Raw genomic sequence first — 15,273 nt, 5'->3', positions numbered from 1 at the left:
GTCACAACATCCGATCTGACAGGCTGTGTGTGTGTGTGTGTGTGTGTGTGTGTGTGTGTGTAAATTGCTACGTAATGAGGAAAGGTTAAATATTACCAGCTGATAGTTAATGACTAAAATTGAGCTAAACAGTGTAACCAGCTGTAAAATGTAAAAAATGAAATATCTTTGAAGCTAATGTAATCTAAACCCCACAATAAGAAATCCAATTTACATCCAAAGCAGAAGACTTTTGATCAAATGCAGACTAGTAATATTAATCAATAGTTTAATTATAGCAAAGAGGTTAAATGATCTGGACTCTTTCAAACAACGAGAGGAACTTTTACATCAATTGTTTTTGTTGTTGTTGTTTGTTTGTTTTTTTGTGGAGTAAGAATAACAGAACATCGCTGGATTTCCGGCTGAAGGCTGCCACCCAGTGGACAACAGAGGAATGTCACGTTTTAATCTTAAAAACTTCACATTCCTGTTAAACTGCAGCGCATGCTTGTGTGCTAAAAAATTCTATCCACATAAATATTTTTTACATACAATACTTTTACATAAAAGTGAAACTAGGATAAAAGGAAAGTTTTCTGGATATGATACAAGTGTAATTCACAAACATCACAACGATATTATTCTCCAAATGAAAGTGTGGGGAGCTTGTAAGTAACATCTTTTATTCAGTGCATCGATAATGTCAGTGCAAACTCAGACTGAAGGAATGTAAGTTTACTTTAAAGCTGCTTCTCTTTCTCACAGAGAAAATGTCCCAATTATCACATGATGACCAGCAGTCGGGTTACAGGGAACTGGCTGGGTGCAGCAAATGCAGATGAAAGTAAAAAGCGTGGATGAGGCTTGTCAGGCAGCTGTAGGACACGTCCTCCTGTTTGTTGCACATTGGCCATGAGAGGTCGAGGTGTCAGCCTCCTTCAGACAGAGACAAATGTCGCCCCGCCTGGTTTTCTATTCAGCTGCATGTGTTGTCGGTCCATCAGAGGCTAATTAACATAGCAGGATCCCCAGTGATCCCACGCTGCTCGTTCTGTCTATACACAGCTCCTGTTACACTTTACGGCATGCACAGCAGGACGCTTCCAACGAGATGCTGCTGTTTCAATCAGGCCCAAAGTAAACTGGACAGCATGTGAGGACTGTGTGTCTGCATCCACGCAAAGGTCATATCAGCCAAAATCGCTGCTTCCTGCATGTTTCCACAAAAAGCCCAAATGCAGTTAACACATGATTTTTATAAACACACACTGTCACATATCTGTGCACGCTGTGGGAATGAAAGAAGCCTTTAATGTTCTGAAAACTGTTTCCTGTGCTGTTTAAAATTGTTTTCATGATGTCATGTTGGACCTGAACTCTGTCTTCTTACGTTTGTTTTTGGGGAAATACCTGGTGCAGGAAAATCAAAGGCAGGGAGCCACTCCCACAAAACAACAACGAAATGTGGAAAACTATTCCTAAAATGTTTATGGAATCATACTAAAGAGACACCATTCGAAGGTTCAGATGAATAAAAGTCATGAGATGACTAATGACTCTCGGTTATCACAGACTGGTTTCTTTACAGGAACATCAGGAACATCCAAACTGAGGCGATACTGTCTGAGGAGATGTATTGTCGCATTTGTGACATTGGACAGGGAACCCCGCTGAACATCCCCACAGAAAATCTTCAGGGAACAAAAACTAAGATTTCCTGGTTTCAGGAAATACTCTAAAAAAGTCACAGGCCGGAAACATCTGTAATGTTTCAAAACCACTCCAGGATCCAGGAAAACTGATCGAAGATCTCAGGATTCCTGAGGTGATCATGGAATTTGTTCAAGGATCTCTGGGTTTCCTCGTAATAACCTCTGAAATTGCTAAGTGGAGCAAATCTCTCTTACAACACCCCAAAAAGGCTGAGGGGGGTTTGCAAAGCACCTAAAATTAATATTAACTTACATTTTCTTCTCAAAGCGTCTTTTAAAGCAATCAAGACTCAACAGACCCGTGAATGTTTATGAAATTCCATCAGTGCCTAAAACCCAATCAGTGATTCCCAGAGTCCTCACCTAACTGTCTGATACACCCCAACCTCTGAGCAGATAAGCGAACACCCGCAAAATGATCAAATTCCACGAAGGAAAAATATCAGAATTAATAAATAATCAATACAAAATCAGGACTCCCTGCAAAGACCCTTTAACAAGCTACATTTCTTAAATCAAATTAAAGGTCCCTGGAAAATCCTTATGCGGAGTTCAGCTAAAACCTGGAAATTCCTTGGCCTTGGGAATTCACCAAACCTCCCTTAGATTAACTCCTTAAAGCCTACAACTATTTCACGGATCCATATAATTCCTTCAAGGAACTCCGAAGAGTTCAAAAATAACCCCTCTCTGAAAAGTCATTGAAAGACCTCCAGGCCGTGACGTCCACATTTCTCCTGGAGGGTCCGGCTCTGCGCGACCCGCCTGTCCGGCCCTCCGGCCCGCTCTCAGGATCAAAGCATTCCCGGCGTGGAAGCAGCAGCCGCGGGTGGGCTGCTCGTAACCTCCGCAGTAAATTAAGACGAAGAAGCAAATAAAGCTGCACCTGCGGACACTTTTTGGCACTTTTAATATTTGCCAAAAAGTGATTGCTCGTATTTAAACTGCTATAAGTAACTTGTTGGGCTATAATATGTGAAACATGTCAAATTGGATGACACAAAGTCATCTTGAGCCACAAACAACATTCGTGTAACAAGGTAGAAGCTGCATTTGGCAGCGACTTTTATATAACCTTTATTTATGTAGTTAAAAAAACTCATTAACATTAAAAATGTGTTTTTAAGAGTAAGTTGGCCAAGAGCACAGCAGCAAATATTACGATATTCAGTAAAAATATTTTAGGTGGGGATAAAGGAGCGGGTTGGTTATAATGTACAATAACACAGAGTTGTAAAGATACTTGAAAAACTGATATTACACATAAAAAATACACGGAAACATTGGACATCAGTTTTTGCCAGGCGATCACTTTTTGGCACAACACCGGCTCACCTTGAGTCCGCGTGCCAGAAAAGCACAAAGCGGGACCAGGTCCTCCGTGAAAATAAGAAATAAAGATCTGAACTCGTCACGGAAAACAAAGAGCTAATAACAGTCTGTAACTATATTTCAATTTGCACCGGAGAAAAATCACATTAATTGAATTCTTATATTATCTTAATGATAATGAGAATTATAAACAGATAAAAATGTCATTTAAGAAAATCTCTTTTTAATATTACGCATGCGCACAGTGACAGTAAATTAAAAATATGTGGACATTTTTAGTTTGAAAAAATCCCGCAGGACAGAGTCCCACGGCCTTCTTTCTCAATGCAGCACATGCGTGACATTAACTCGCAGCAGTCAGCGCTGCCGTCCACTGTGAAGGCCTGTGTGCGCGTGTGCTTTGTCCCGCAGTCAGTTCCCGTGAAAGTCGGTTGACAATGAATAAATGTCACGTGTCCGTGTTTTTGTCTTTGTGAGGCTGACTCTCAATCAGCAGCCCGCAAACAAAGATGCACGCGTGCAAGGCCCACGTTCAGTCATTAGTGTCACGGGTGAAAAAGACACTGAGGACCAGAGAGAGAGCACTCAGACACCCGGGACTTCATCTCAGCCGTTTATAGCATTAAAGGAGAATTATGAGGGTGGATTTCCAAAATAAAAGCAGCGAATAATAATAATCAGATGTATTAATATAATATTCAGATATTCTAAATAACGCGTCTGCTGGTCTGAGGCACATTTGGGCCTCCGTATCCTCCAGCTGCTGTTTTGTGTGGGGCTCCTCTTCATGCTGACACGGTGGGTTTTTCTCTCAGGTGTGATTGTTGTGAAAACACGGTAATCTTCCCCGGTTATCTGTGCCAGCTGCACGGACTGTAACAACCCGCAGGACACCTGTATCGCCCCGCCCACCCCCGTCTGTGGGCAGAGGCCCAGCAGAATAATGACGTCAGGAAGTGAATCCACCAGGTTCAATCTTTTTTCAATCTTTATAATATCATCTTCTCTTTTTAAAGGTTTACTTATCAATAAATGACAGTTTTCCTCATTTGCTCACTGAAAGTTACAGTTTTGGAAAATTCTGTTTCATTTGTTCGTTTTTTCAGCTGAAAACTAAAAAGCTCGATTTCCATGACGCGCAGAGGACAGTGAGCCAGGCCTGAAGCTCCGTTTCTGCTCACACGAACCTGAAATTAAACGCAGACATGCGACGTGATAAACTGTTGCGCTGGTTTCCTGGACGACTTTCTCTTTTTCACATCTTCCCACTTTCGGCCTGTCTTTCCTGGAAAGTGACCTCCTGAAGTAACCGCAGGGCGCGCGGTGCTTGTGGCCGACGCTCCGCCCGCCCCCTGCATAACTGCTCCTGCTCCTATTGGCTCTTTGCGTGTTTGTAAATGAGCCAATCAGAGGGCAGCCTGCTTCGGTTCATAGCGGTGTGGCTCCTTGTGTCCGAGTCAGAGGAAAGTTGGACGCGTCCCCGGCGCGTCTGCGTTTATCCGCTCAATTAACGGCTAATTACAAGCTTGAGTCTGGACCGTGTGTGTGTGAGTGTGGCGTTCATCACGGTGTTAACGACGTTGCCCCGCCCTGCTGGACTCCTGGAGGTAAAATTCATTCCGTTTTTTAAAAGCGTTTCTCGGCTCAGTCGCGCAGACGCAGATTAATTAAACCGGTTTAATTAAACTCTGTGAGCCAGCGTGACCCAAATATCCCGGGTTATGTGACAAACTCCTCTGAGATCCAGCAGACTGTTGGAGTTTTACTAGTTCTGGTTTTATTAAGGCCTCACTTTCTCTGATTACAAACTGTCGTGTTAAAATATTTCACAGCTGTAAATAAAAATAAATGTTCAGCCTTCTGAAAAACTTCAAACTGTTTTAAATTAAAAAAAACGAACAACAGATTTATTATTTTCTTTTTATTCTTGTAGATAATCTACTTACTAGACTAAAATATTTTTATTTTATTATTTTTTAAATAAGAAATGACAGACCTGAAAGTTTGGGATAATTCATGAAACTGTCCAGATGAGGAAATGGGAATATTTGGTGTGTTAAGTCTGACAAGCTGGTGATATTTACATATTTTAAGTGCCAGTTTTTCTCACCTGATCTAATCTAATAACTCGTATTCGTCTCCAGGTACAAACTGGCTTTAAATCCGGCAGACATGTCAGAGAACTCCGGGTGTGAGCTGGAGATCGACGTGGAGAGCCTGGAGACGGAGAGCGAAGAGCTGGCCGACTCCTCCGAGCGCCCCGGCTCTCCGCAGCTCGGCCACGCCGCCTCAGAGGACGACTGCCCCGGCACTAAGAGCCGCGACAGGGCGGGCCCCATGTGCGCGGGTGACCAGAGGAAACTGAGCCGCACGCCGAAGTGCGCCCGCTGCCGCAACCACGGCGTGGTGTCCTGCCTGAAGGGCCACAAGCGCTTCTGCCGCTGGAGGGACTGCCAGTGCGCCAACTGCCTGCTGGTGGTGGAGCGGCAGCGGGTGATGGCGGCGCAGGTGGCCCTGAGGAGGCAGCAGGCCACGGAGGTGAGACTGAGGGTGGTGTGTGGTGGAGGTGCTGTGCTGATGCGTTCAGGTGCTTCGCGCTAATAACGCAGGAAGGACTCACGTGTGTGATGAAGCGTCTCCGGTTAATCAGCTGCTTGCTTGGAAGTCTGAGCCTGGATCACTGCTGCCCTGCAGCTCAGGGTTTTCAGCGGAAAGTTCAGATGATCAGGACTGTTTGAAATCAGGCAGCTCAACATATTTATCTCCTCACACAGCAAGCTGTGGCACTTGGAGCCGCTACAGTGACCTGTGGCCTTTGACCCCTCAGTGTTAGTGAATCAGGCCTTGCTTCTGTGATCGCAGCTTCTGTTGTGCTGAAGTCCTTCTTTTGTAAACGGGGCAGTTTCTGCTTTTGTCTGTGGGAAAGTCGAGCGCTTCTTCGTGTTGTTTTTGATAACTGCGGCACATTTGCACACTGACCTTTGTGCTACAGTGGAAGAAAAAGAAAATCGCTGCGCTGATTCTTCCAAAGTTTTTATAAGAACCCGAAGCCTTCAGAAGCGCAGTCCGTGTTATTTTAAAGGCTCTGTGTTCGGGCTTGCAGCTGATCAGAGTAAAGCCGAGGCTCAGTGTTCAGCGTGAATGCAGTCGCTCAGCGTGCACTTTATATCGCTTTGTTAGCTTCACTGAACAAACACGAATATAAAGGCACATCCGAGGAGCCGTTGGAGGTTTTCGAGGTTCATTCAGCAAATGAGGAATATTTTGTTTTTCCCCCAAATAAAGGCTTAGGAAGAGAATTTGAATAAAAACACAAAATCACAGCTGTTCCATGTGTGTGTGAAAAATCTGCGCATATTTCTGTAAAAGAGCGAAACTGTTACGGCGCCAGCATTTTAAAGATGAGACCAGATGAATGTTTCCCAGTTTGTGTCATCAGCTGAGCTCCTGTTAAATGTCCAAGTTTATATCTTTAACAAACACTTTCTCTCATTTCTATTACTGCAAAAAAATAAAAACTAAATGTGTTAAATGTTAGATTGACTTGTTAGGCCTGCGTCTCCGTCCTGTTTAGGGCTGTTTCGAGGCCTTTTCAAGGCTGTAATAACACGAGAAATGTGTGTCGCTGCCCATATTTTAACTGGATTATTATTAAGAGGCTGGTTTTTATTATCCAAACATACATGGGACTTGGACCTCAGCTGTGAAAAATCAGTTATTTTAACAAGGATTAAGGCGAACACTCTGTCAGCGTCTTTTAAATATTTTTCTTTTGTTTCTCTAATTTCTCAGGATAAGAAAGGCATATCCGGGAAACCAATTCCTGCAGAGAGGAGGACGATATATCAGCGACACATCCGACCGTCCACCATGCTCGCCAAAAGCATCCTCGAAGGTACGGCTCAGACAAAAAGAAAAGCTCCTCTTCTGCCTCTCCTTCGCTCGAAGCGGGGCTTACATTTCTTTTTCCTTTAACACCAACGGGGCGATAAGGACGTGCTAACATCTGTAAGCAGTAAAACTCTGGCACGTGATACGCTAACTCGTTTAGCAGCATTACAAAGTATAAATAGCTAATTAGATTATTATCTATGTTGGGTGTCGTAATATAATTCCAAACACACTCGATGTCATAAAAGTTGAAGTAAATGTTTGATTTTCGATGACAGGATATCGCCCGGTGCAGTCTGATCCGTTCCTGGCAGCCAACCCGTCTCTTCCCCCTCCGCTGAGCGACCGCATGAGGAAGAGAAGGGCTTTTGCAGACAAGGAGCTGGAAACCATCATGCTGGAGCGGGAGTACAAAGAACGAGAGCTGATGGAGAACAACCAGGGGGCTCCAGGCTCTCTCCTCTTCCCCAACGGCTTGGTCCACCACTCGTCTGAGTACAACTCCTACAAGACGGCCTACTCGCCGGCAGCTCCGGTCGAGCCGCAGCCCAAAGAGCTGTGCAGCTTCCTCTCCCCTAACTGCCTGGATCTGGGCATGCAGTACCCCTCGACCCCTGGGAACGTCGAGCTCATCTCCTCCAACGTCAGCGTGGCGACCACCTACCGCCATTACCCGCTGCAGCCGTCGCGAGGTGGCTTCGTGATGTGGCCCCGCGGCGCAGCCAACCTGGGAGACGCTCTTCTGTACCAGCAGTGCCTGTTTAATGCCACGGCGGTGCAGAACATGAAGCCCGGTGCTGTGTGGGAGCCCAAAGCGATGCCCGCTGAGAGTCAGCCGCCAGAGCAGGAGGCCGCGCTCGCTGCTAAATTGGAGGGATCCCGAGCCGCTGCTCTGCAGGACTTATCAGACCCTCAGAGGCCCGACCCCAAACCTCCTGCTGTCACCCAGGGGGAGCAGAGGGAGTGCTCGGCCTTCTCTCCTCCTAAGAGGAGCTTTGGACAATCTTTCCCCAACCACCCTCATTCCCAAAACTCCAGCCAAGTCCTCAGCAAGTTAAGCAAGGACAGTGCTAAGCCTTCCATGAAACTCAACTCCTTTCACTCCCTCATCCAGCACTCGCTGAGTGAAAAAGCCAGCGGCGGGTCCGGGCCAGAGCTCAGAGCTCCGTACTGCAAGGAGCTGTTAGAGGAGGCGGCCCGCAAGTACAGGGAGAGCTCTGCCAAAGACTTTCAGGCGGTAAAACTCGCAGACAGGTACGCCAAAGACTTTCTGTCGAAGCCTGTAGGGACCAAGATGGCGCCCAGCGAGTCTCTGTCCTTCTCCGTGGAGGCCATCCTGAAACGGCCCACGCCCGCCATAAGTCGAGCATTCCATTAAAATCCACGAGGTGTCCTTTGTTGCACTATAAACACGAGGCTTGTCTCAGCCAGAGATCAGCTGCAGTTGTGGTTTTCGGGGTCAAATGTAAACGTGAGCACTGCATCGGAAAATAGACCAGTTTGAAATGATTGTTTTTTCAGTGTAATATTTATGTACAGTGTATAATATTTTACACGCGCATGTTTGAATAACTTTATTTGTGTCGAGTATTTAAACACGATGTCGATGTTTCCCTCACGTCAATAAACTTTATAAGACTGAACTTCCATAAAAAGTGTCCGATGTCATTTCATACTCGAGTTGTGACGGCTGGAAGTGCGAGCGGGTTGTTGTTTAGGTCAGAAGTTAGTCTGCACCGAGCGATGAACGACTGTGGCCGGACGCAGAAACACGAGGAACTTCAGTCCTCTGACGGAAACACACACAACCCTAATGTTTTTTTAATCATTTTTTTCATGTTGCACTATTAATAATTTAATATTTGGGCTTAGACTTAATACTTCATTTTGTAACACCTCGTTTGTTTCGTGCCCATTAAAAGCATAAATTCAGACGAGCTGTTCCTCGACTATAATCAGGGCTTCTTTAAGAAAAGGGAACTAGAGTTACAGACTCGTCCTGCAGACATTTTAACCTTACTTTTCCATAACGTGGTTAAAAACCTGTTTCCTTGACCTTTGCACTTTAGTCGTTTGCAGGGTCATTAAGTTTTTACAGTAACTCTGCGACAACTAAAATATGTTTCAAATGAATGTAGCGGACAATATCCCATCACTCCTGCAGAGCCTCAGTGAAAAACTAAGAAAAAGAAAATCCCAGGAATGTTTTTATCACTAGAGTTTTGCACAAAGACAAATTTCACAAGTAAACCACATAAATGAGGTGTGGATGTGACAGAGTGGATGTAGACTAAATATGCTCTTCAGGGGCTGAAACACGATATCGGCTCATAAATCTGCGAGCAGCATCATCTCATCCGTTCATGATGCATTTCTCCACTCATTCCTTTCCACTTACAGCCTCTCAGCGTGTGTGTGTGTGTGTGTGTGTGTGTGTGTGAGTGTGTGTGTGTGAGTGTGTGTGTTGAAAGGAAGCTCCAAACACGGGTTTCACATGAGCAGCAGAACTCTGATCCGTGCAATAATGAACAAGACAGGAGGTTAAAAAAAGTCACTAATCTCTTGTTTCTGGCACGGACGTTTCATCGGCATGAATCTGCAGCGAAACCACTCGCCTGATAAAAAGAAGCATTTTTCCTTTACTTTTCTCTTCTTTAAGCCTGCTGAGACGTCTCACGTAAAGCAGAGACTGTGGGCGTGTGATTGTCTTGAACAGCTTCCTCGTTGCTGCTGTAATTGGATTTGGCCAGACGATGACATTTTGTGTCACCGATGACGACTTACATCACTTTAAGTAGCTTGCGGTTGCACTTTGTTTTTCACTCTGTGTGTGTGTGTGTACATGTTAAGACATCTTTGTGAGGACAGACAACCTGCATGTTATTATACTTGTGGGGACCAACATTCACTTATGGGGACAAAATGCTTGTGTCCACGCGTTTGAGGCATTTTTGAGACTCAAAATGTGGTTTTAATGTCAGGAGTACGGTTAGGTTGTGTTTAGGCTGAGCAGCCAGGGAAAGCATTATGTCAATGAGATGTCCTCACTAAGATATGAAAACGAATATGTGTGTGTGGGTATGTTTACTCACCTTCTTGGGGACCTTGGTGATGTGGACATATCTGCATTGTGAGGACGATTTGGCTCCTACTTTTAAACTTAGATGGTACCGGGCCGCGAGAGTTAAGGCTCGGGTGTGAAATTGATGGTTTTCAGGGTTTTTATGGTTAACTTGGCCCCTTTCTCAATTCTCAAGTACGCGAGTCCGTATAGTGTACATGTATGCCTTAATAAAAACAAGCAGGTAAGATGTTAGAACGCTTTTATTTTGATTTTAGTGGACACTCAAAAATTACAATAGACAGCTGCTGGGGTTTGGAAGAGAACTGAACAAATATTTGAATATTTACACAGCTACATTCTAGCTTGAAAATATCTTAGAAGTTTATTTTGTGACCCAGAAAGAGAAATATTTAAAAGTTTTTAGCCGCGCTCGTCCGCCATTGCCGCGTTTGAGTTTTGGACGAAATGCATTCTGGGATATTTAGCTGTACCAAGTCCACACACGTCACCAAAGATGCATGCTCGATAAAAAAAGGCGGAGCGAGAACACATCGGGAATTTTTCGTGTTCTCGGCTTGATGCGTACTTTGAATTGGAACAGTACTTGGTCTCCGACTGATGACGTATCACGAGTACACGAGAACACAAGTACGCACCTCCGAATACGTTAGAGCACTTATGCAAATATGTGATGTGTTGATAAATCGAGCAGGTATTTGAAGTTTACACAGAAACATTCTCGCATGAAAATATCTTAAAAGTTTATTTTATGACCCAGACAGAAGAATATTTCAAACTCCGCCACTGCCTCGTTTGAGTTTTGGACCAAATGCATTCTGGGATATTGCATTTCGTCATTTCGAGCTGATTGGAGACCAAAACAGCCAATCAGATTTTTTTGCATCCAAGTCTGTGATTGGCTGGTTTTGTGGCACAAATATAACGGTGTAGAGAAAGAGTTGAACGCGCACGGGCAGAAATGTTGAGAGCGCGAGCGACACATTGGGAGCGAGCGCAAATGTAAAAACTGAGCGAGAGGGGCTGCTGTGTGTGTGTGTGTGTGTGTGTGTGTGTGTGTGTGTGTGTGTGTGTGTGTGTGTGTGTGGATAACAGCAAACACTGAAATACAGTTTTTGCACGCAGCAATGAATTTTCTTCGCTCAAAATAAATTTCACATTTCAAAATGCAACACCTGCACCTGCAAACTTTTATTACGTGCGCTCAAATTATTTTTACGTGCGCTCAGAATAGTGGCACAAAAATAACGCCATACCTGTCAGCACTAGTGTCTTTTAGCGTCTCGTGTTAGTTTCCCCGTCTGTCCTGTCCTCATTCACAGATTGTTTTCACATGTGGTTGGTTGTGTGCACCTGTTTCTCTACTGTTTACTCAGCAAACACTTTCTCGGGAGTTTATGGTATCCGTTGCTAGTTCTAAGTATTATTGAACATAATATCACAACCATTTTGCAACATCCCTGTTAGAGTTAAAAAGCAGGATGAAGCAGTGTACGATTCAGGGCAAGCTTACGTTGTGGCTGCCACCATATTTCATGCAGTGTCCTCAGTTTCTCTGTTAAAGTCACCGTTTATTTGTCAAAGAGGTTTAACTCAAGGATTCACAGCGCAGCTTCGTCTGGACGTGGCTGCAGCCATCTTCTTATACATTGATTCATGCTGTGCATAGTTCACTGAGACGCTGTAAGAAGGGTGTTGTGGATTAAACATGGTTTACAAAGTGTAACTGAATATGAGAGCTTAACGTTTTAAAGATGTTGACTGTATCAGGCTGTGTTTTCATTCTGAATTCAACTGAATTCAGTGTTGTTTACACAGCCTTTTACAGATTAAACATACTCCATCTATAGCCCCAAAGTATCAAATCTGATATGTACTCAGAGCACAATGAAGACAGTGTTTTATCTATGACTTATCAATGTGTGTGTGTGTGTGTGTGCTCTGCAGAAGGTGACAGTGTTTGTCTGCACTAACCGCCACTGATAAGTATCTGCTGAAGTCCTCACAGTCTCATTCCCAAAGTGTGCGATTTAGCATGTCAGCAGAGAGAACTGGTTTGTTAAGTCGCTCCCCTGGGGTCCCCTCCCGGCGCCCCTCACCCCTCCACCCTCCCCCTTATCAGCAGTTGTAGTTCACACAGTAGCATTTTGTTTGGCGTACACAGGTGTCGTTTACCATTTAGAGACTTCAGTCTCTCTCCTTCATCACAGCATGAACAGACACACACACACACACACACACACACACACACACACACACACACACACACACACACACACACACACACACACACACACACCTCTGGGAATTCAGTCTTTCATGGCTCTTGTTTCAAGGCAAACAGCAGAGCAGAGGTCACTGAATGCATTTGTTGCTCATACAGTCGAATGTCCACGTTAAACATATGGCTGCACTTCAGTGCTCACACATTCATTACTCACATTCAGGTATATGTATAAAAAACTAAGCATCGCCGCTCTGACTAAAGCATGATGAAGTATATTTTCTCTGACAATAATGTTCTCCTTTGCTGACTGTTGTTTAATTTTGGGGATTCACAAAAACCCAAATGACCACACTGAGCTAATGTGAGGATACTTTTTTTTAAAGGGTGTGTCTCTGTAGTTTTAGTTGGGAGCATTTGGTTTCCATCAAGAGGAAATCTCAGTCCCTCAGTCCCCACAGACGACCATGTTAGGATGTCCAGCAGAAATAAACAGGAAACTCTTTGCACAGTTTGTTGGTGCCTTTTGCACATTTGTAATTATGTGAAAACTTCCTGAGCACTTCATTGTGCAAACAGCTTTTTTCATGCTTTACTTTGCACTGAATATGCTAATTTTGCACCTGCACAGTTTATAAATGCAGCTCATTATCAAAGCTTATTAATGGTAGCTGATAATTTAACAATGCACCCACCAAATTAATTATGCTTTTGGTGCAGTTTTGCTGTGAGCGTCCATTCACCTCTATACAGTAAAAAAGGCTTATAGAAAATGCAGATGGTGTCCTTATTCTGAAGTCATTATGTTGTGCGGTTGCCAGTATGGGGGCAGAGACGCATCTGATAGGCTGGATTTGTGTGTGTAAACTAGAGACCATGACAGCAGCCTGGACTGTAGCAGTGAGTCAGAAATATTGAAACAAAAGTCCAAAAGGTGAAAATAAAACGGAGGGATGGTGTTGTACGGAGTTCCCCTGCTATGATACAACAGCTCCATTCTTCTCCTCTGCTGCCCATATAGCATTTGGCTGCCCTGTCAGTGACTGTGCGCCGGGTTTATTGCTTTATCACCGCCTGCGTCGGCTCAATCCATGACAGACACACACACACCCACACACAAGCACACACCGGCGAACCCTTCTCCAGGTGTTAAACCAAGCCATCCGTCCCACTGTTGCCATTGTCACGGCAGCAACTCTTAGCCCATCTGATAATCTTTTGCACATTAAGAATCTATTAAGCACCACAAACTCAACCCTCCCACACACCCACACATTCCCAGAAAATTCACACGGTGGGTTATTTTGACTCTTGAAATAAATGGCACATGCCTTATTTTGCATTAGCGATCAGCGGGCGTGAAGGGAAGGGTAGGCTCTCTATTCATTCCACCCATGTTTTTTCCCTCCTCCTGTACCAGCAGCAGGGAGAGGAACGCCGGCCAGTTCCTGCATTCCTTCCCACCACCTTGTAATCCAATAAGAAATGTGTAGCCTTGCAGCTTTTGACAAGTAGCTCCCACTTAATTACCATGTTGTCGAAGCTGACAGGCCCGGGGGCCAATGGGGGCAACATGCTGGCGGTTCATAGCTTAAGGAGGCTGGGAAAGTCCTGCACACACACACACACACACACACACACACACACACACACACACACACACACACACACACACACACAATTATGATAGTTTTGCAGTACCAGTGACAAAAAAGGCTGCAAAGATGTATCCACGTAAAGAATCCGCCCTGACAATAGCGCAGGGTTCTCAGTCCTTATAAACGGAGGTGCAAGACAAGGAAACCCCAGCATTATTTTCTTTTTCGAGATATCACAATAAAATAAAATATATGACATTTCCAGTGTGCAGTGGCATGTCTGAGCGTTCATGGTGGTGAGATGTTCCACTTGTGCCTAACAGGATGTGAAATTCAAACCTCACATTATCCTGCAGGAATCAACGTTTTACAGACGACACTGGAAACAACCGTGAACAGGAAATAAGTGGAAGGACATCACTGCAGCTCACATACGCTCACGATGAGTGTCAATGTCACACAAATTTTGGGCCTTTAGTGATTTCTTTGAGTTTTTCTTCTGACACACAAGTTTGAATTTATGACGGGGGCTGGTTTGCTGCCAGTGCAAAAAATGGACAGTATAATGAAGAAAGAGAATAATCTCCAAACTTTTCTCCTCTGATCAACAGACGTTGAAACTTGGACACAACTGGATGTTCCAGCAGGACAATGATCTCAAACACATGTCAGAACTGCTTTATTTATTGGAATAAATAAAGCGGGCTCACATTAAGCTTCTGGAATGATCTTTCCTGACCTCAACCCTACTGAAAACTTAAATGCCGAGTCCATGTCGACAAACCATCCAATTTAAATGAATAATTCCAGTTGGAGTCAAGTCTTCATCCAGAATTACCATCAGTATCTGATCAAAGTGCTAAAGTACCATTTAACCAATATTAGTGGGAGTGTATGTATATATTTGGGTGTGTATTTATACTTTGAACCCTGTGAGGAAATAAATTTAAACTAAACAACAGTTTAAACATGCTCGTGATGATTGCGTCCACACTGAAGGCTCAGTGGGGACTGTGAGGTCTGAGGCGAGACAAACCTTTGTTTGTCAACACAGTCGCGAGGGTAGAAGTGAAACTCAAAGGAAGACAACGCTAACAGTCAAAGTAAAACAGGAAAAAGATATCAACTAAACGCAGAGACAGAAGGAACACTGGGGAAGAACGATGATAATCACACACACACGTAGTTTATCATCTGTCCACATCTGTGCATTTTTCCCATTCAGCAAAGCTGCTTTTGCCTGGATGGACCAACTGAAACGAGGCTGTAAAGTTAGCATCAAGATTCTGCCAAAAAGCTGAAACTTCACTTGTTGCCTTATTTATCTCAGGTTTATTCACATAGCACCAATTCACAACAGTATACCCCAACAATGATACGACCCCCTATGAGCAAGCGCTCGGCGACAGTGGGAAGAAAAACTCCCTTTAACAGGACGAACCGTCCAGTAGA

The 15,273-nt window shown here is 44.3% G+C and overlaps 1 protein-coding gene across 1 annotated transcript; it reads left to right on the top strand.

The window, feature by feature from the left end:
- Positions 1-4,485: 4,485 nt before the first annotated feature.
- dmrt2a (doublesex and mab-3 related transcription factor 2a) lies at positions 4,486-8,572 on the top strand. Its single transcript, XM_026188850.2, has 4 exons — positions 4,486-4,633; positions 5,171-5,564; positions 6,819-6,921; positions 7,196-8,572. Exons 2-4 carry the CDS (start codon positions 5,199-5,201, stop codon positions 8,293-8,295), a joined length of 1,569 nt encoding a protein of 522 aa, XP_026044635.1. The 5' UTR covers positions 4,486-4,633; positions 5,171-5,198; the 3' UTR covers positions 8,296-8,572.
- The last annotated feature ends 6,701 nt before the right edge of the window (positions 8,573-15,273 follow it).

Source organism: Astatotilapia calliptera, chromosome 12 (genome assembly GCF_964374335.1).
Source record: "Astatotilapia calliptera chromosome 12, fAstCal68.1, whole genome shotgun sequence".
Lineage (NCBI taxonomy): Eukaryota > Metazoa > Chordata > Actinopteri > Cichliformes > Cichlidae > Astatotilapia > Astatotilapia calliptera.
Note: the sequence above shows the minus strand (reverse complement) of the source record. Positions and strands in the feature narration are given on the sequence as shown.